This window comes from Perna viridis, chromosome 1 (assembly GCF_037379345.1).
Source record: "Perna viridis isolate PV_CMFRI_1.1 ecotype Kerala chromosome 1, ASM3737934v1, whole genome shotgun sequence".
NCBI classification, from domain to species: domain Eukaryota; kingdom Metazoa; phylum Mollusca; class Bivalvia; order Mytilida; family Mytilidae; genus Perna; species Perna viridis.
In genome coordinates, this window is record NC_142445.1 from 63,440,718 (window position 1) to 63,463,255 (window position 22,538).

The window sequence follows — 22,538 nt, forward strand, 5'->3', positions numbered from 1 at the left end:
TAATGGATGCTGCGGTTATTGACAAGGCATAATAAAAGAAAACATGAGATAAGAGTAATTAAGGTATAAAATCTGTATTATAAAAGTTTCCGGCATGATATAAACAGGATTGTGTTATTATTAAAACCTCTTCTCTGGTCCGTAATGTAAAACCAGCACGGTTAAGATGGTTTTGTGGATATATAGTGGATACATATAGTGGTACTTGGATAGAGGTATGTTGATTATATTCCTTTTTTGGATAAATAAGAGGGGTTAGAAAATGAATAACGTGTGCTACAGGTATTTGAAAAACCCATATTTCTATTGTTTTGTATGAAAGAGTAATCGAGAGAACCAAGATTCGAGTGGAAATCAAAAGAGCGTATTCCAGGTACAAAGACCAGAAAGTGACAAGGCGCACACACAACAAAGAACATGAAATAACAAAAAATAACACGTACTAAGAAAACAAAAGTTATGAGCAAACTGGACTCCACTAAAAATTTGGGCATGTTCCAGATGCACTGGTAGGGTAGCCTAGTTGCGCATAAAATGTCACGCCCGAGGTAGACTGGGAGAACATTTCGGGTCTCATGGTGCAAATGGATACACCATAACTAGAAAAGTATACGGCATAGCTGATATTTTTTGTTATATTTGTATTGAACTAGTAAATTATAGATGTTTTCTATCGACACAATACTTCTGACAGTGGATTTTTAGAGGAGTGTAATAGGTGTTTAAGCTTAATAAAAAGTTCACGCGTGCTTTTTATCAAGAAAAATACATACATACATACCCAAATAGTCTCTAATAATAATTACCAAAAATGAACATCTGCGGTTTGTGTACCCAACTAAGAGTTCATTACAAAAAGTATTTTAAAAGGGTTAATGTCATACAAGGCGTTCCAAAAAGCAAATCTCTGCGTTAGGACGAACTATAAAATAGTACTTTCTTTACAAAATGGCATACTGTCTATCCATAAATACCAAATATATTTCAATGCTTGTTTTTTTTTAAGGTAAACATTCCTAAACTCGTATGTGTTGCTGAACTTGTTAATTTAAAAAATATATTGAATGCATGTTTGTTACATTGTATATATGAAAAAAGCCGAAAAATTCGATCTGTATCCAAAAACAGTACTTGATGAGTCTTAATATCTTTTAAATTGAACAAAACGGAACATCGATTGTTTATAAAACTATATAATATTCTGTATATATTTACAAGACTCTCGAATAATTGAAAAGGAGGTTGTTAGTTACACTCTGAGTTTACGTAATAACTTATATTACTTTTGTCAGATCATTTTCCACAGTGTTTTACTTTATTGTGGGTAGGATGGAAAATGGGAGTAGCATTAGTTTTTTTTTTAGTAATATTAGTTTTTGTTAATATGCTATTTAGAGACTTCGGGAAATATGAAATAAGTATTAAATTGGCATCCCTACCCTGTAATTGCCAACAATTCCCATCACACAAGCGGACAATATGGTGCGTTCATCTCCACTACACTGCTTCATTAAGGTTTTTAGCTGTCAAATACCGAAAAAAAATATAACAGTCATTCCTTATAATTTAATTTTAGTTTAAAAATTCAACGAGTAAACCATTGAAAAAGGTTTTATGACGTCACAGTCATATACAAAATTTGGTCCATCAGATGATGGACGAATTGTCTTTATCCAATCAGAAAGCGCGAACGGAATCTTATTCGGGCCACTTTTTTGAAGAAAAAAAATTATTGCGTTTAAACGCAAAACATTGCGAATAAACGCAAAACTTACTGCGGATAAATGCAAAACATTGCGAACAATCGCAATAAGTTTTGCATTTAAACGCAATGTTTTGCGAATAAACGCAATAATTATTGCGAATAAACGCAAAATTTTTGCGGTTTAAACGCAAAAGTACTGCAAATAAACACAAAGAAATTGCGAATAAACGCAATAATGGGAACGGGAAATAAAAAAAACGGGTAAAATCTTGTACGCAGTTATTACAACAAAACGTACCTTAGGGCAATCTTACGTCAACATTTCTTACCTTAATTTCAGCTAATCTCGTTATATGTCTTTAAACCTATTGGCAGGACAGCAACTGCATTCCACTTTCATCTTATGTCTTCATTTACTGACAATATATATGCCTTTACGCCAGACGACTTTTATATAATCTCAATGATATTTGCGTTAATTCGCAATACTTTGCGTTTAAACGCAATAAATTTTTGCGCTATTCGCAATACGTTTTCTGTTTAAACGCAAATTGTTTGCGTTTATTCGCAATAATTATTGCGTTTCCTCGCAATAATTATTGCATTTATTTGCAATGATTGCGTTTATTCGCAACAAAATGCGTTTGATCGCAATGATTGCGTTTATTCACAAAACATTGCGTTTAAACCCAAAACTTATTGCGATTATTCGCAGTGTTTTGCGTTTATTCGCAAGGAGTTTTGCGTTTATTCGCAATGAGTTTTGCGTGTTACTTCTGAAATTAAATTATTACGCAATGATATTATTACTGTTTGTTGTTTCTGTCAGTTTCCTCTACTTTCGAGTTTTGATTACGTCTTTGGCAATGGTTTCTTTTGAAAGAAATTGTGAAAGCATTACTGATCATTCATTAACCCATGTAAAGTAAACTTAATATAGTTTCGTGGATATATGTATTTCGCCGGTATTTAGCTGGTTCTGTGATATAATTGCTAAATCAACACGTTTTACATGATTCAGAGGGCATTAGTTATGTGTACGATCATCTCAAGTAAGAAATGTCTTTGTCTGAATGGGTTTGCTTCTCATTCCTACATGTACATCCATTTCACAAACTATTGTGTTATTATGACGCAAGTATATAGAATCTAAAATATTTAAATTTACATAGTGTTGAAAGTCAAAAAATATTCTATTATATGCTTTTGAAACTTGTTTTAAATTTTTTAAAGAAAAGTGTTCTTGACTGAACAACTCAGCCATTGTAACCTTGTCAGGATGTCTGTCAGTTTAAAATTTTCAATTTTACATTAACAAGATCTCAAATATTACTCATTTTTCTGTATCACACATTAACGAAACAAGGTCGGAGAAATTCCTAAGGCTTAGGGCATTGCCTCGCAGTACCCGTCAAGTTTATAATCCTTAATCTACTAGTTTTGACATATATTTAACACCCGATCCTGAACCCTTCCTTCACAAAATAAACATTGCTGTAACCCATTCCAATTTATTCATAATATTTGTTCACCATTTGTTCCGACTATATTCGGCATAGTTTTAATTTTGTACGGTGATTACAATGGTACGGGCATTGGCGTGGAGTCATGTTTCAATTTTTCGAAGTACGCGTTAAATATATGCAAATAAGAATGAATTGTACGTCGCCTATATTCTAAGTTCATTGGCAAATAATTTTGTTTAATCTTTCCATTACCACGAAGGAAACTTTATTGATAACCATGTTTTAATAAGCGAATTAATTCCGACGAAAAGGTTTTCAAATTGCTTGTTCTGAATATTTTCTTGGTTTAAAGTGTCTTGTTCATAATTGAAGTCGGCGGTAACAACTGACTTTCACAAGAAAAACAAACTTCAGTCATAGAAGTACGATTTTAAGGAAAGTTACTTGCCCGAAAATGGCTGAGATTTAGATAGATAAAGTACATTTTAAGAAATAACTTCGATCTTGATAAAACATGGAAAGGTTAGAAACGGTTAATCGAGGGCCACATATCATAACTGGCGTCTATTGAAGTCTTAATTGGAAAATCATACTGAGTGACTCCGCGTACGGAGTATCAAAAGGATATTTTTTGGGACACAAAATGTAACCTAATGGATTTAATTTTGTTTTATTACAATATCCAATATAAGAAAGGAATCTGGTATTTCTATCAAGAAGACTTTGTCAAAGTTATTGATTAGTCAATAATCAATCTATACATACATGTTTACAGTTTCAAATGAGGGTTTATAAAATTTAATCACATAAGATATGGATTTATATGAAATCTTCGTTCATGTCTCTCGGTGATCCGTGTTGTGAGATTGATTTTTGGTGTTGACTTACGACCCTTTTTTGTCAAACTAGTGCAAGTGTATTGTTATTTTCGTATATAAAACGACGGGACCGTTACTTTTTAAAAACACAGTATTGTTTAAAAACGTGAATAAAAATTGCGCTAACTGACGCAATTTGTTTAAATAATATTGACTTAACAGCACTTCACAAACGGGGGAATGATGCGAGGGCAGATTCGCACAGTACCCGAGGATCTGAGATTGGATTTTATAAGAAAACAAGAAATAGATGAGGAATCTGATTTTAGTTTACCCGATATTAAGAAACGACACCCAAGGCTTTACAAAAATACCCGGTAAGTTTATGTCTGATTCTTTTATTGTTTATTGTCAAATCACAATTATATTCTCCATATAGAGTTACACTATAGAATGAAACATATTAAAGCAAGTGCTGCGATGATCATATCTTTGGATAGTGCGGTAGCAGTATAGATCTTATCACTGTTATTATTTTCGACGTCTACCTCTGATAATAAACATTGGATGTAATACGTTTTGCAGACAAAAAACAATATTGTTTTGGGCTTTGTCTGCTGGTAGGACAACATATTTGTCATGTATAGTAGACAGTTTTTGCTATATCGGGGTCTTTGAAAACTGATGTAGCATTGGCAGTCATTGACCTACTTAAAACTTTCATTCGTTTCAAAATTAAAGACCTCACGGCCTTTAAGTATCAATGTCTTCTTCTCGTTTTATCCATATTCTTGCGTAGTCCATCCATAAGAACTTTGAAGTTATAATTCCAATTTATAGAGCGTGGTTCACGGTACTTGGGACCTTTAGAAAGGATATTACGCAGAGATTCGTTTTCGATTATAGTTAAATCTCCCGTAACGACGTGACCGGAAGGACCATATTTGAATGTAGAGTTTTTGAAAGAATAGTCAGATGGTTTAGCCTTGAAGTCCTCAATCTTGAGGTAATAGTCTTTTATAATTGAAAATTTTGGGTGCAATGGGTGGAGTATAGGAGTATGAAATAATCCATATTGTCTTTGAAATATCGGGTAATTTTGTTGGCAATGTTTTTGTGATGGAGGATTGTATGACGATATTGGGAAGCCTGGGTTTTGTTCCCAGGTAAGTATAAAAAATTGCAGGCATTAATAAACCCCAGGCACGCGGCACATAATAGATAAAGTAACGACTGTTTGGTTCAAAGTCAGAATTATAGACAATCCTACATACGGATTCTTGCTTCTGCGTATTACAAATTTGACTCAAAATATCGGTCTTGAACAAAGCGAAATCTTTTCGATTGACCAAAAAATCTCGATCGCCCTTTAATGCATGGAACATCTGCTGATTGAGGTTAAACTTAAACCGATCGATCGATTCTCAAATTGATTGAAGGATTTTTACAAGTACTGAGAGATGAGTTCAATCAGCAATGGTTATCAGATGTAAGAAATTCGCCTAAATCATTGAATAATAGAATTTACGAGCCACGGTGTACAAGGATAATCTTGAATATCTTAAACGACAAGGATGTTGTTACTTTATGTAGACTTCGAATTATAAACCATAATTACCAATAGAATCAGGGAGAAGGCAAAATATACCTGGAGATTAAAGAAAATGTTTATAATGCCAAATCATGACATTGGAGATAAATTCCACTGTCTTTTAGTATGTGACCCTCTTACTACTGAGACAGGAACATTTTTAAAGAGAGAATCATACTTTCGACAAAATATCTTCAAATTTAGAGAGTTGATGAATAGTCGCCATCTCCCTGATCTTAATAACTTCTGCAAATTTATTCGAGCTATTAACAAAACAAGTACTAAAGATAGCCGACGCATGTGTAAAGACAACAGTTATTAATAAACTTCTAAATCAGATTTAGATTTTATTTGGTGAACTATGTGGTATGTTTCGTATTTCAATAAATTATTTTATTTGCTCAGCAAGTAAACTATATATATATATGAAAGTAATGTTCTGGACAGAAATGCCCCAGTGGAGCCTCGAAATTTTACCTTGCCAACACATGTATCCAATGAAATGCGAGATTGTAAGTTATGGATGTCGCGTGATGTTAATGCGTGCGTCGGAATGAGTGAAATGCTTTTTTTATTAAATTTCAAAGATTAGTTTTTATTTTCGTCTCATTACCAATCAAGCATAGTTTGTTAAGATATTCCGTGAGTTAATGAGCATTAGAAAAATAATTGATAAATATCAAACCGTTAAAAATGATTGATGGTCTACGTCGATTAGTTGTGTTGGGATCTGACGCCTCGCATTTCAGTCTACATCTCACCTTCCGTCTACACAGTTCCCCAATGATTGCCAATATAGTAGTACAAAACCAACCCTAAAAAAATCAAAATCTAAAGTCGTCAATGTCGCTTATAGTCCGAAAATCTGGAATAGAAAAAAAATATTCCACTGTAATTAATTTCATTCAAATGGTCTAACAACGTGTATGTTTTCAGTATATGTAGGTTTCAGTAAACCATTCTTTTATACACGGTACCCCTAACCTAATTATAGTGTGTTGATTACAACTTTAAGACTCAAAGCACTTCGATTTTTGAAACCGAAGTCCTGTCAGATGTTGATTGGGCCCCACCCGCGTCCTTAAACTTACATAGCTTAGTACAACGTATATACTAACACCTTACTTTGTCTCATGCAATTTGATTCGAATAATACTTTCTCGTAAGCCCAAGCATTAGTATTTGAACATAGAAAGTGGTTGTCCGGTCTGCAGTCCGCTAAACTTTCTAGCGGATGAAGAGATCGTTGATCAATGAGCGACTGGAAAAAAGGATTACTTTATTTTTTTTTTCTCACCAGAATTATGCTCACGATGGTAATAATTTACTTCAGTTTCTCTCGTTAAGAGGTAGATAACGTTCACGCTCATAACAAAAGCTGAGCATAACATGATTTACTTCAATAATTGAAGCGTTTCCTTACGTTACGATTATTCAAGCAGGTAGCATGCATGACTATGCATTTTAAAGCTAATAAACAAATGATCATACACTCAGACGAAATCAATGCAGTTTTTCATTTAACAATTTGGTATTTCATACATTAAATTATAGTAATAAGTTTATTATTCAGGTTATGATAAAAATATCTACTATTGAACCGCTCGCTCAGTAGATATCTGCCAACATATATTTCGCTTATGTTTATGAAAATACTTGCATTATGTGGTTTATGTGGTATATGTGGTGGTATATGTGGTATATGTGGTATATATGTGGTGGTATATGTGGTATATGTGGTATATATGTGGTGGTATGTGGTATATGTGGTATATATGTGGTGGTATGTGGTATATGTGCACCAAATATTGGAGGTTGATGTTTAAGATGTTAGATAGATGATAATTAGTTTAGGTAGACGGCCAATCCTCGGGACTAATTGCATATAATCTAGAATATTTTTTTTCTTATACTGATGTGAAAAGCTCAAATAAGTTTTAGACAAGGAAGTATAAGGTTAAATAAATCACATCACTATTTGTCAATACCAAATAAATTAGTTATTTTTTTTTATTAATTTTTTGTTGACGATCTGCATGATTTACTAACTTTTTCATATGTAAGCTATGAACTACCCTTTCATGTAATCTCTTCACATTTTAAAATTCGTAAAATTTATAACTGTTCTACTTATTTGACGCCTGTGTTAGTACTCAGTTATGTCAAAGAGAGACCGTGTTATTTGATGCAATTGTATGACTATATGTCTAACTAATCTTATTATTGATACCAGAAAAAAGAACAGATCCATTTGAGTTGTTTTAAGTTGTGCCATGTATCGCTTTGTAGCTTGTAATATGTTTCTGGAGTTACTGGGGATCATGTGTATTGGTTATTCCTGGAGTTCAAAATTAACTCTTATCGAGTGAAAAAAAACCTCCTAGCGATTTCCTCCTCAGAGCCAAGTGTCTGGTCAGGCTATCAATTTTAGCCCTTCCGATGATTTTTCCCAACAAAAAAAGGATGAAAATACGAGAGGTCTATTAATGGACTGGTCTGTGTAGACAAAACCAAAGAGGGGTTTTCACATTTTTTATTACAATAGTTCATTAATTGACGATTGTCGAAATAATTTTCAATTATGATTTTAGTTGTAGGGGGTGGTGATTAGTTAAATTCGTTAGATGTCATATATAGTAGATGTACAGTTCTTTAAACCAAGTGAAGAGTCCTTAGCTTATTGACATTTTGATGACAATGTATTTCAGAAGTGCTTGTCCTTTCCACATGTCCATTTAGAATTGTTTTGGTAAGATCATTGAAAGCTTTATTTTACAAACAAAATCAAACTTAAATCTTTAACTAGAATGTACTGAGTAAGTCCAAAAACAAACAACTAATGTTAACACGAATTTATAGTTCAACTCAAGCCATTGAACTTAAGGGTCTGTAAAATAACACAAGCAAAGGTCCAATTATCTAAACTTGTTGTGAAAGGGATTACCTTATAACTGATTTATAAGTAAATATAGCATTTTCTGCACTAAACTATAATATGAGTCTTACATTGTTACTGGTGTATCCCTCGACTTCTCCAACCAGGCACAAGACATGATTATTAAACGAGAAATAAGGTACTTAGACGGACGTGAGATGTAAACTGTTCATTCGAAAAACGAATAAACCACTACGATACGAATTGAAAATGGGTAAAATATATTTCGTGATTCGAGAAGAAACGCAACGTGTTGATACTATAGTTCAAATTGGAAATACAACAGTTGAAAAGTTAGTCACCGGCCACATTTATTTTTGATTCGGTTTTGTTGTTTGATCTGTCCCTGTTTTCTTCGTCTCCAGCTCTTTGAGTTCAAATATCTATCAAATTGTGTTTCCTTTATGTTTCCAAAGAATAGTGACAATTAGAATGACTACTAATATGAGGCAGTTGTAACCTGTATGAGAACGAAGTTTAATATATTTTTATTGCAATGCCTTTGGCAACTAAGATTCTTTCTTCATAATTTGACGTGAACTATTACCTGTTCTTAAATAAATCCTTACTCCGTAATGCAGGTCTACTTCCTGTTAAACTGAAATCGGACTCTCAGTGTTTCTAATGTCATAGATTAAATTTGTATTGATTACCGTTAACGGAAATTGTAAAAAGCAACAAATGCACTACTTAGCGCAAAACCTACTTATAAAATAATACATATTTTCGACTTCGTACTATGGCATTTTGGAGAAATTTGATTTAATAATGAATGTTTTTTGTCTACCAATTTACCATGTGGCAATCTTCGTTTAATTTCGATGAAAATAGCTGCCTTTTGGAAGTAACTTGAGTGCTCATTCGAGGTTGGACAGAAACACTAATACTATTGTCATTCCTTAAATACGGTAACCTGGATCATTGGATTTTCGGCGGGTTGATGGGGTATGGGGATTTTACTTTTTTTCTGAATTTTGACACTGTTTTTGTTTTTGTTTTTTGTTTTTTGTTTTTTTGTTTTGGTTTTTTTTGTTTTTGTTTTTGTTTTTTTTTGGTTAAATAAAATAATTTTGTCAAAAATATTCAAGCCCACGTTTCGCCCATAAAAACTCAGAAAACAATTCTGGGCCCGTTAAATCATATCTCTATGCTTAAACGTGAAACATGTCTAGGTCATCTTAATTTACTGAAAGACCTGAACTGGATCACTTCTGAGACAACCGAACTGTAACAGTACCTTGGCCTACCTAAAGCCAATGTCGCAAATTTGTTTTTATACCTTTGATAATTAAGAAAAACCGGACAAAAAGTTCTAATTGACAAAACTTGTCCAGATAAATGTTTCGAACGTATCGGATTAGATTTGAGACAGTTCCACGGCCTTTCAAACATTAATACGACACTAATGTCAATGTCAAAACTTGCATAACCGTTTCGTTCTTCATAGACCTCAAACAAAACTGATAATTACCCTCCATTAAAATGGTTTGACACCACAGAAGATAACATTCCACTTGCAAATACTTTCTAAGATGAAACAAGAAGATTTCGACGGTACTAATTGTCCTCTTATCATACTTCTAAGGTTTTCAATCTAAACAATTTCCAAGTGAAATTTCATTTAAAAGTTCAATTTTATTGTACCGAATTCATATCGTATTCATTTGCACAAAGAAGATTATCAATAGCTTTGTTTGCAACATGAAATATTTGAATTGTGCTTCTGCTTGGTATACAAACAATTGTCAGAGAGGATTACTTAACCAAATGTCTATAATTCCGTAAGAAGTATCGAGCGTATTTGTATATGATAAGTAAGAATTAAATAGTGTCGAAATAATATACTACCTCGGATCAGGTTAAAGGTCCTGCATTAGTTAGATATAACATAGATATTATTTAATTGGAATAATTTATTCCAAACTGAGGTCGTACAATAAGGAATACGTGTTGTTTAACAACGTGTGAACATTATATTTCATTAATTCACGTATTTATGACTTGCAAACAATGAGAGGACTGCTGCGACTGAACTTTAAATGCGCTTTTATTTGAGTTCAATACAGACGGATGTATTATATATTACGATATTGAAACCAACAGGACAACACCTAAAGAACGCAAATCAATATTCATTTCACCAATTTCATCAAAGCCTATGCTTAAAAGACCTGGAACTACTCGATGACTTTTGAGTAGGAATAGATCGGAGACGATAGTTCTTTGTCATTCGAATGAAAATGAGTGTCAAATATGATTTGAAATGCATTTGAGTGTAATCAGAATGCTTGAGTAAATTATTTCGTACGTTTTACTGGATGGTACTTAGTTGAAAGAACACCAACAATTTAATTAAAAACATGTAACTGGATTAATGTCAAATTTTGTATAATAATTGGGAAAAAAACGTTTATATATATATATATATGAAAAGATGTGAGATTTATTACTTAAAGTGAGTTTGCAGTTAGCAATTTAGAAAAAAAGCTTTAGAAATAAATCTACTCGGAGTTTTGTGACGACAAAATGAGCAACCCAAAATATTTCCATGTTCTAATAAAACCAAGACTAGAGAGGGTTCATCTGGAGTTCTTGCTAGAATTTATCAGGTAGGACTTGTTTTAGTCAGTTTATTTGTATTTCTCTAGAAAAATAATCCTGAAGTGTTCGCTCGGTGCTGGTTTGTGAGCAATTTTCAGAGATCCAAACTGAAAAAATACGTCTTCGGACATTTCCTTCGATTTTTATATGTGCGAGGTGTACTTCATCAATGTCTTGATTTTTCGAAAGTAAATTATGAGGTTATTTTTTCAGAATACGTTCTGTCTCTTAAAACCAAAAGCACAATTACATATTCTAGTCTTGTAGTGAAGTGTGTATATGATTAGCTCCTGTTGTATTTAGATACGTAGAGCGAACTTTCGTGGCAGTTGAAGGCAGCTCTGGTTTATTTGAACACAACTTAGTGATTTAGAGAAAATATCGACAAGTAAAATGAGTTATTATGGGGTAATTATTAGTATATAAAAAAAACCCCAAAAGTCCGTGATATTTTGACTAGAATTGTGATGAGCATAATGTGGCATGAAAAACATAATTTAATGATGAATTTTTGTAACCAAACTGACCAGTTTGGAAGGTGTTTATTAAACTAGCTATTAATTTTCTAATCTACTCCAGATTTCTGTCGACTTATTCACTCCAAACCTGATATCGGTATTTAACTCATTGTTAGGTTGTCTATTGTGTTTGGTATGAAATAAGAAGTGCTTTCCCAAGAACAATTCTTCTTATGTCAAAAAGAAACTTTCTCTTTCTATTTGAGTGTAAACACGAAGTTTTCGAAGGTATTGAAATTTTAAGAATAAATGTTGACCTACTTATTTTACTTGTAACAGAAAATACATTTAAAATGCAAGACAAGTGACGACTGTTACTTAGAAATAAATGATAGAGTTGTTGAATCGACGTTTATGTTTTAAACGACATTGTTCTTAAATGATTAAAGTTAAACGCAGAATAATCAGGTTAATAAGTTTTGTAATACAAACAATCCTTCACTGTTTAGCAGTAAAATAACATTGCGCAAATAATCCAGGAGATTAAAGGATTAACTTTGATATAATCATATTTCTCTAATAATGACTGCAATCCACAATGTCAAAGATTTATGATTGAGATCACATACCAAATGTTTTGTGATATCTACTGAAGACACCACCATCATCTATATTTCTACCCATGTCCCCCTAAAAAAACAAACAAATAACAAAAGCCAATGCGTTTAAAAGAGTGGTTTAAATTTGAAGGTTTTTTTGGTCAGACACAGTGGTGGATACAGGACCGGTGCCCGGCGCGCTGGACGTTCAAGAAATACATATGTAAAAAGGTGGTTAGATTTGTAATATAGAAATTTTAATTTAGAAATTCTATTTTTTATAAAACATATTTAGCACATATTGAGTGTCAAACAAGCGATCTCATACTCATCACTTAAAAAATGCGTGAATGAGTACCCCCGTTGGAAATATTCTACCCCCACGAAAATGAAAGTTCAAAGAATCCTGATATACTATTCCGTGTGTTTGCAGAAATAATCAGATTTCAGGAAAGTGGAGAGTGATGGCATCAGTGGCACCGGAAAAGTGACACATTTCAAACTCAATGGGCAAGGAGCTCAACAAAACGTACAGTTTCAATTTCACATTCAAACTGAATTACACAGTGCCACGTTGTCATTGAAGGGCGTGTCAATCATAAATGAAATTGTACATCGAATTACCTTTAGTTCTAATGAAAGAGTGATATATAATTTTAATTTCGTCAAGATTGATTAATAGTAAATACACAAAGTCCTTGGTTCCATCTATAGAAATAAGTTATCTGTACAATAACCTATCTACATTTGTCATTTGAATTGAGAAATATGAAATATTACTAATTGTGAATGTCTAAAATCGGTAAAAAAGACAGGTTTTATTTATTTATCATGTCTTTCGCATTCATTTTTACTGAGATTATTTCTATCGCTTGACAATGAAGATGCATTCATTGAATTATTTGCCCGTTGAAAACTTTATGACGAATACGAAGCGGCTTGTCTTTAAAGTTTTAGTTTGTTCATATACGTATTGGATGTAGTAGTTGGGAAATATAAACTCCAGGAAGGCACACGTAACATGAGGATCTTATGTTAACGGAAGGTCTTTCAAGGCAAGTATACAGTTTGCATCTTATTCTTTTAAGATGAATTTAAAATACAAATGACAACTGTATGGTAATTGTATATCCAAACAACCAACACATAAGATCTTGGCAAATTTTCACATTTCAATGGCAGCTTGATGAATATAGAACATGTATAAAAGCGCTGTTGATGACTTGTCTTGAAACAAAAGAACATATTTCAAAGGTAGTTTATGATAAATACAGGTGTGATATGTAAGATTTTCATTACAATATGTGCACTGGGTTATTTAAAAGGGATGGTATGGTAATTCGCAGCGTCTGTACTTTACTTGATGTGACTTTTTTCAGTTGAGAAGGTATGATTATTTTTTTCTCACAAAAATACATTTCTTTTGTGGAAATATTCATTGCCTTTATTTATAAAAAAAAGGTGTACAAACTTTTTTTTCAGAGTCGTTTTAGTTCTTATGTTTTTTAACTCCCTGTCATGTTTACCCTTGATTGATTTTGTTCATGTTATTAGCTTCGTGCATTCTATTCATGAATAAACAATGGCTATTCGTATTTAGCCATCAATTTATAGATATGAGATGAAAGTTTCACGGATGTTTCTGCCGACGCTTTTTCTGTCATAAAAAGTATTTTCATCCTTTGTATTCTTAAACTCTTGTCTCACCAACATAATTTTGATAAGAAGATGAAGCGGACCGCCAAATATCGTAGATGCCCTAATGTGTCATAATATCGAAATTCACAGACCAACTTAAAACAGATGCGCTAAGGCACACGACATGGTTAGATTTTGAAAGTGCTGTTTCACTGACATAAAAAGAGAAAAAAATGTGATACAAAATTCTTCCCCTAGAGGAAAACAATTACAAAAGAAACCCTCAAGCAGGTATTTAATTATCGTTCAACTGCAGACATGCCCCGTGCGTGCAGGTACGAGTGTTGATAGAATAGGCCTGCAGCAGCACTAAGCTTGTCGTAAAAGGCGACTAAATAGTGCTCAGAACCCTAGCCAGGGACTAGGGCGCTCTTCCCACAGAGCAACTGGGTTGTGTAGTCCAGGTGGTGGAATGGGGTACCCCTGGCATGTTACATGCTGAGGTTGTCAGGCTATGATACGGAAAACCTGACTGCAATCCATCGTGGTGCACCGTGTTGGGAAATATGCAATGTTCCTCGCACGTTAAAAAATCCTACTGTCACAGTGGTATTCTCCCGGAGTAGGAGCCATAGGGCTCCGCCACAGGATGCTAAATTGCCCGACCCTACCCACCTCTCCCTATTTCCAGTGACAATAAAAATTTCTCGATCCTTGTGTCCCATCCCATTTTTCATTTCATCAACATTTCATGTTAATTTTATCATCCACTTCATGTTCATCGCCTGAATATAGCTGAAATATTGCTGCTCGGGCGTTAAACCTCAACAAACAAACAAACAAACATTAACTGCAGACATCGATAGACTTAAGTTTAAAACATTTTGGAATTAATACCCAAATAAAAATCGAAGTCTTTTAGTCGGACTCTAGTGGCCAGCAGCTGCAGACGTTAGTTTCCGCTTACTGGCCGCTGAAGACAAGCCATTCCATTCGAATGTTTGCGGACAGTATAAAAAAATAGACGTCATTTGACCATGCATTTCCCGACACTACAAGGTTACAAGAGGGCTTTCTAAGAAACTTCAACGCCAGACCTTGTTGACAAATCATTGATGAACATACGGACGGACGGACAGTAGTAGACCATTATACATCCGTTAAATGACAGATGCTTATAAAATCTAAACGTTTTTTTCTTTTTTATCTGCAAGGCGTAAATAGTAAAAAAAAAAAACATAGAAACATACATCTTTACAAAAATGATTTTGAAGGCTTGACACATTGTAATTCTGTTTTGGAATAGTAACTTTGTAGACGAATAAGATTTTCTATACAATTATTTTATACATTTAAGAATTTCAAGTACGAAATGTATCATTTACTTAGAATACCACTTACAATTCAGTCAATCTTTGAGCTTAAGGTCAGGTACAATGAACTGTAAATGGACACAATAAAACGATGAACTTAACATTCTTGAATTGATATCAAAATAATAATTGAAGTTTTTCAGTAGTACTCTAGATATTTCATAAGTGTAGACAAGTGGGAAACGAAGAATGAAAATATAAAATAAATATGTCATAAAATCAGAGATTGTGGACGTGGAACGTTCGCTCTTGGGGTAATTTATGCTTCTTGTTTCTGGTTACGTCTTTTAAAAATTGAGCCGTTTCACCAACACTCTAGAAACAAAATTATCACTTACCTAGCGACAAAAAAATAAGCACCAGTCTTTTATAGAAATCGGCCAAAACATGGTGACTGAGCATCATTCTGAAGGTGTACTCTGATTTCTGTACTATTGAAAAACAGAACGTCATAAAATATGATAAACAATTCATAGGAAGAGAAAACTTTGTCAAAAGTTGGTTTTGGTTGAATATGTGTTTTGGGTATTTTACGCCCTTTTTTCCAGACCATTACGGAGGTGGCGCTTACAGCGGTGCGATTTCTCGAGAATGATTTAACAATTTTTAAGAATAACCAACAAACTGCATTTATTACGAAAATTATTTCCGGATCGGTCGGATTCACATGTAATTAATTTTGTTTGAAAACGTGTCAAAGGCACACATGACAACCATTCTCTTTTTACGTTCTATTGTTTTGAACTGAAAGTCGATCGAACAAAAATGAAATCTTTACCTATTTATCTGATCAAAAGGTCTAACCAACCGATACAATTGTTCTGTATGCTCTCTGTTGTTTTCTAAAGTAAAGGAAAACAGAAGTAACAAAATGTATATAATTTACTAAAAGTTATTAAAATTGTGCGTAAAAGCATCAAGGTTCATGAATGGAATACTTTAGTGCTTAGCATTCCCTAAAATGAGCAATAAATTTCAACACATAGTTAAAAGTGTGTGTTTGTGCTGCAATATGTAAGTATTGTGTTTGGCAATGTATCATCTGATTGTCATTTTCAGTTTTCGTTGGTTACTGACGTGACATAAATTAATTTTCTCTAATATTCTGTATAACGATTAGAAATATGTCGGAGAAGAAATAGATTAATCACCTTCGAAATTTATTAAAGAATTTGTTTCTAGATTGTCTGTCTAGGTTTTGTTATATTTTTAATGGATCCATTAAAATTAGGAATTAAATTTAACAACCATAGATGAGGTAGTAATAATTATTTTCTCTTTTTTTTGCCATTCGAGGGTTTTAAAAAAACCCATGCAGCACATTTTCCGCGACATTTACGATATGTCAAGGAAAGAGCATTAAAAGAAGCGTGACAGAAATTAAACATCCCTGCAGCATCGAAAGTTAGAGAGATTTTGAGAAATGCAATATCAAAAGTAATAACAGTTGTCTCTATTTCTTTCCAGCCGGGACCATGATATATCTGACCTCGACGATCCTCACATCGTGGAATTGATGAGGAAGGGAACAATTCCTCCGAGCCTTTCATTGAGAGCGCCACCTACTCACATTGGAACCAGCAACCATCGAAATGATGTTATAGGTATATCGAAAGAAGAAATATCCAAGCGGTATATTATAAAGCTGAGGAAAGAACGGGCCAGAAATAATGAAGCGGTCTACAAGTCTTTAGACAATCTACCAATCAAAATAAGGTAAAGTAATACATACTTCTGAATTGCTAATGACATACACGTACCAGAATATGACTGAACTTACTCGTTAAAAACGAATGAAAATAATAAACTCAAAGATTGTAATGCATTACAAACAGAGACAAGATTTACAATTAAGTGTTTATGCCAAATGCCCAATGGTTTGATAGTTACATGTTTCGTGTTACCGGAAAAAATCATGTGAACAAATCGTGCCCGAAGGTTAAAGGTGAAGAAAAAAATTTTCCTTATCGTTGAATCAGGTCAAGAATACATCCTTAGACTATATTGGAGCGACTGAAACGGAACAATACTGTGTAACTCGCAAAAATGTCACATTTCGCTATCAAAGTTCATTACATGTAAAAAAAAACATCTTGCACTAGTGTGAGTATCAATGCTTTGAAATATGGAAACGTATTTGTAAAACAGGAACTAATTTGATCGCTTATTTGTTGTAGACAAGTTGCACAGGGTTCGTTAGTAAAAAGTGCAGGAACAGAAAAATCATCGTCGTCAACTGTGAGAAGTAAGTTGAGCAACAGGTCTCTACCTCAATCATCAACAGATCGTGAAAATAAATCTTTAGATCCCCCATGGCTGAAAAACAACGCTATGAACCCACGAAAACAACGTGGAAAATGTAGAACACTTCCAAGAGTTGACGTCAATAGCGCAGAAAAGGAACGATCAAAAGAGAGCGCTGAGGATTTATTTAGTGTTTCATTTGAACCAAATTCCTTTGATTCGGAGATGCCATATATTTTTTCGGCTGGATTTCAAGGATATCAAAATAGAGTCAGATTTTCAAGAAAAAAGCCCGTAGTAGCGTTTGGAAAGACAGTTTCTTCTTCCGCGAACAATGATTTAAGCAGTAGGGAAAACAAACATAATGACCACAAAAACAATAACAACCATGAATTTCAGAGACGTTATCAACGGGTGTTAGATTCGAACCAACAACCTCATTTTGTAAAGGCGTCTTTGATTAAAGGACAAAGTGTTGCACATGGGTACAATAAAATGAAGCATATTCTAGGGGTCACGGAAAACGATCACAGAGAGGAACTGTTTGCAATTAAATCGGTACAACGAATAAACCAGCCAACAATATTTACATCACCGGCATCTCCAACTCGTGTTCCTAACCCTAGTTTGTATTCGGAGGGTCAAAACTCTGACCTCAGTGGGCGAATTAACGAAGGAGCCAATACTCCAGATTCTAGAGGTGGCTCTAGCACTATAGCCGATGTAGATTCGAGGGAAAATTCGTATATTTGCGATCAAGACAATGACGAAAAGATTGAAAATCGTGACAATAAAGATCCTGATCAACCGGAGGTACCAAAACTTTCCCTAGAACTACTGCGTGTGCATGAAAATACTGCATCTGCTCAAACAAAGAAAACACATCCGGCTTGCAATCTAACAGACATCACAGAGCGAGATGAGAGTAATTTGACGAAAACTACTAAGAGCGAAATTGGTCCAGATATGAAAATATCTGTACGTATTAATTATAAATCGAAAGTAGATGCTATAGAAGAACACCATAGCACCATGTCAGCTTCGTCAGCGAAAAGTAGAGAAATATTGACACCGAAAAGTATGCGAAAAAGTGAAAGTCCAGATTCGAGGCAAAGTAATAGCACTCAGAATACTTTAGACAATATTATAGTCCAAGGAAGAGTGTATGGAGAACAACAAGTTGAAGAGAAACAAAACGGAAAATTCAATCGAGGTTCTGTAGATAAACACAAATCTGTGAATTCCGACGAGGATAACGAGATGCCGATGATTATCGTTGATTTGAAGAACCTTCAAACTGTGAAAACGCCACAAACGAAAAAAAGGAAAATCAATAAAATGGCGAATGACTCAAAGGAGGCGCACACGACACCAACAAGTCTTCATAAACACACGAGTGATACATGTGAGACTGCTCGAAACGAAAAAGCAGAAGAGTTCTTCCTGACTCACGAAGAACCGGATTCTCCACTTTCTAATTCCGGTGACACTCTCGTGGGATCTTTTAAACGTGGGGATAATGTTTTCAAGAAAGACGCTACACCTCGAACAGAAGTTGATGACAGTGGAATATCCATATCAACGTACGAAAACGAGACCATGAAATGCTAAAAGAACTACTTATTTTACAATTATGATTAATTTTTATAGTTTCAAACGATATGGATGTTTTAGATGTAAAATTGAAAATAAGAATTACAGATGACATAGTAGCATCATTACACTTTATATTTCGTCACCACGTTTATAGTCCTTTCTTGATGATTTATATTATTGTTTCCTTAAATGATACAATGTATAAAAAGGATAAAAGTTCTTCTTGATAAAATGTTACACTCCTTGAGACGTTCACGTTTACCATTTTAGCGTTCGTGCATCGTTTATCGTGCGTTTACACATCGTTTTGCGTTCGTTTAAACGCACGGTAAATGCACGATAGAAGCGTTCGTTTAAACGCACGCTGGGGGCGTTCGTTTAAACACACGATAGAAGCGTTCGATAATTTTTATACTTTGATTATTTCCCTGATTTAACTGTTATTTTTATATTTTTTGTTATTATTAATTTATATACTTTCATTAATTTTATTTTCTACTTTTTTCTGTCTTCATTATATGTCAATATTATTATTTTTCGTCGTTCGTCTATCGTACGTTTATTGTGCGTTTAAACGCACAATAGGAGCTTTCGTTTAAACGCACGAGAGAAGCGTTCGTTTATCGTGCGTTTGGGTATCGTGCGTGCGGGAATCCTAAACGTCTCAAGGAGTGTATAATAAATTCTTTCCTAAAGGTTAAAATTACAATGTTCTAAATGTAACTAAAAATTCAAACTTTAAATCTACAAGACGATCCTTACAGTTGTTTATTTTAAAAATTTTGGAAATACTTGTACATGTATCTATCTATAAACGCTTTTTAACTAACATTTGGGAACCATTATATTGTTGGCATATCAATGTTCTCTACTTATTGAGTTATGTTAACTTATTTTGGAGGGTTCAAAGAACCAACTTTCAGTACTCTCTTGTTATTTTGTTTTATTTTAAATATCTTGTTATGTTTTTAACGAACTTCACTGTTCGTGGTTAATAAACTTAAACCAATGGTTTGTATACTGTTAGTAAGAAAAACTCAAACAAAATTAATACCACATGAAAACCGAATAAAAATAAGAGAAATTGAAGCGGCCTGTCATTAGCCGACAGATTGAATGTGAAAGATCGTGATTACAAAACTATCAAGAATAGGAGAAAATTTTAAGAAAAAAGAAGCACCTTATCATAATATGAAAAAATCGCCATATTGGTGTCCTTTTTTTTCATATAGAGATGAATATAAAAGCGTAACCATGGAAACCAAGAACAGGCCCATGGAACCAGGATTTAATTTTATCACAAAAATATTATTAAATCATCTTGTTTCCATATTTCCGTTATTATGTATGTTCTCAGACATGTCCGCTTGCTATTTAATGCTGTTTATACTATGCCCAGTTTTTCGTCTATCTTCTCTAACGGAGACATGGAAAACAGACAAACACAACAGTTAGAGAACATAAAATAACCAAATTAATACATACAAAGTAAAAAAAGTAAATGAGCAACCCGGACTCCACCCCCCCCCCCAAAAAAAAAAAAAAAAACTTGTATCATGGACCAGGTGTACCGGTACAGTAGAAATAGTAATCATCAAGGAAGCCAAGGTTCTAGCGGTAATCAAAAGAATGCAATCCAGGGATGGAAAACAGAAACATACAACAAAGAACACAAAACAACTGAAATAATACATACAAAGCAACAAAAGCAAATGAGCAACTCGTACTCCACTAAAAACTTGGAACATGGACCAGGTGCACCGGTAGGGTAAGCGTCCTCTACATTTCTAGAAACACTCACCGAGTTGCTAATAAAAAGTCAAGTCCGGGGTAGCCAAAACAGGAAAGGAAAATTATCACATGTTGAACAAATCAGTTTTCATGGCGCAGATGGATACGCCGTAACGATCCACTAGTTCATGATGACGACCATGAAACATCTGTAGTGATGACTTCAATCTTGTAGCAACATAACCCTGTTCCAGAAGCCTACTTGTTAGAATTCTAGCGCGATATAAAAGTCTGCGTAGTTTCGGCAAGCTCTGGCATAACGTATAAGTTGCGATATGAGCACTCCATACGCAGGTGCTGAAGGGATGTTGCCACAGATGAAAGGAAAGTTGACAATTCTGAATGAAAAGTCATTACGTTTGTCGTAAAGTTTGGTCAATAGTTTTCCCTTACCATTGATTTTTAAGTGTAGGTCAAGATATGAGACTGACTTCACAGGTCTGAGGTATCCTTCATCTCAAGTTCTTTGGGGGTAGATGTGACGTATCAAATCCCGAAATTATGATTGTATAAAAATAATACGTCATCTATATCGCGGAAACTGAAATCAAAGGATACAGCTAAACGATATTCTTTCTTTCGGATCAGATTAGCTATAAAGTCAGGCTCATAAGAGTGAATGAATAGGTCAGCAAGTAGAGGAGCACAATTTGTTCTCTAAGCGTTCTCTGCTTTTCTTGAAACACCCAGCGAGTTTCTTATAAAAAGTCAAGTCAGGGGTAGACGAAAGAGGAAAGGAAATCTATGACACGTTGAACAATTTAGTTTTCATGGTGCAGGTGAATACACCGTAACGATCCTCGAGTTCATGATGAAACTAAAAAAAAAAACCCAAACAAACAAACAAAACGACAACAACAATAAAAACAAAACAACAAACATTAAGAGATTGTCAGAAATTTCGATGAGCTGATGATCATATGTGAAAATAAATATCCTTCAGAATAATGTCTTTGTAAACTGAAAGTCTGTGAAAACTTCAATTCTCCACTATTTATTAAATGAAAATAATCTGCCGGAAAGGCGCAACCTTTATATTTGATCAGAAAGAAAGAATATCGTTTGGCTAGATCCTTCAATCTCAGTTTCCGCTATATAGATGACGTATTATCTTTAAACAATCCTAATTTTAGGGATTTGATACATCGCATCTACCCAGAAGAACTTGAGATAAAGGATACTACAGACACTGTGAAGTCAGTCTCATATCTTGACCTACACTTAGAAATCGATGGTAAAGGAAAACTATTGACCAAACTTTACGACAAACGTGATGACTTTTCATTCAGAATGGTCAACTTTCCTTTCATCTGTGGCAACATCCCTTCGGCTCCTGCGTATGGAGTGTTCATATCACAACTCGTACGTTATGCCAGAGCTTGCCGAAACTACGCAGACTTTTTGTATCGCGCTAGAAGTCTAACAAATAGGCTTCTGGAACAGGGTTATGTTGCTACAAGATTGAAGTCATCACTACAGAAGTTTTATGGTCGTCATCATGAACTCGTGGATCGTTATGATGTATCCATCAGCACCATGAAAACTGATTTATTCAACGGGTCATAGTTTGTCTTTCCTCGTTTGTCAACCCCGGACTTGACTTTTTATGAGCAACCCGGCGGGTGTTTCTAGAAAAGCAGAGGACGCTTACCTTACCGTTGCATCTGGTCCATGCTCCCAGTTTTTAGTGGAGTCCGAGTTGCTTATTTACTTTTGTTACTTT

At 34.1% G+C, this 22,538-nt stretch overlaps 1 protein-coding gene across 5 annotated transcripts; it reads left to right on the forward strand.

The window, feature by feature from the left end:
* Window positions 1-135: 135 nt before the first annotated feature.
* On the forward strand, window positions 136-20,038 carry LOC148629806 (uncharacterized). 5 transcript variants are annotated; one of them, XM_088557371.1, is made up of 3 exons: window positions 136-215; window positions 16,652-16,900; window positions 17,362-20,038. In XM_088557371.1, the coding sequence occupies exons 2-3, from the start codon at window positions 16,701-16,703 to the stop codon at window positions 19,037-19,039; spliced, it is 1,878 nt and encodes a 625-aa protein (XP_088413497.1). In that variant the 5' UTR covers window positions 136-215; window positions 16,652-16,700; the 3' UTR covers window positions 19,040-20,038. The 5 variants fall into 5 exon arrangements, with proteins under 5 accessions (XP_088413497.1, XP_088413476.1, XP_088413477.1 ...); XM_088557350.1 differs by lacking the exon at window positions 136-215 and adding an exon at window positions 4,135-4,366; XM_088557351.1 differs by lacking the exon at window positions 136-215 and adding an exon at window positions 10,321-11,124.
* The last annotated feature ends 2,500 nt before the right edge of the window (window positions 20,039-22,538 follow it).

What these genes read in the sequence shown, in the direction of transcription:
- LOC148629806 (XM_088557350.1), top strand. Translation starts at nt 4,230, where the DNA reads ATGATGCGAGGGCAGATTCGCACAGTACCCGAGGATCTGAGATTGGAT. An exon ending in AGGCTTTACAAAAATACCCG is followed by an intron (nt 4,367 to 16,651) that starts GTAAGTTTATGT and finishes ATTTCTTTCCAG; the next exon opens with CCGGGACCATGATATATCTG. An exon ending in AATCTACCAATCAAAATAAG is followed by an intron (nt 16,901 to 17,361) that starts GTAAAGTAATAC and finishes TATTTGTTGTAG; the next exon opens with ACAAGTTGCACAGGGTTCGT.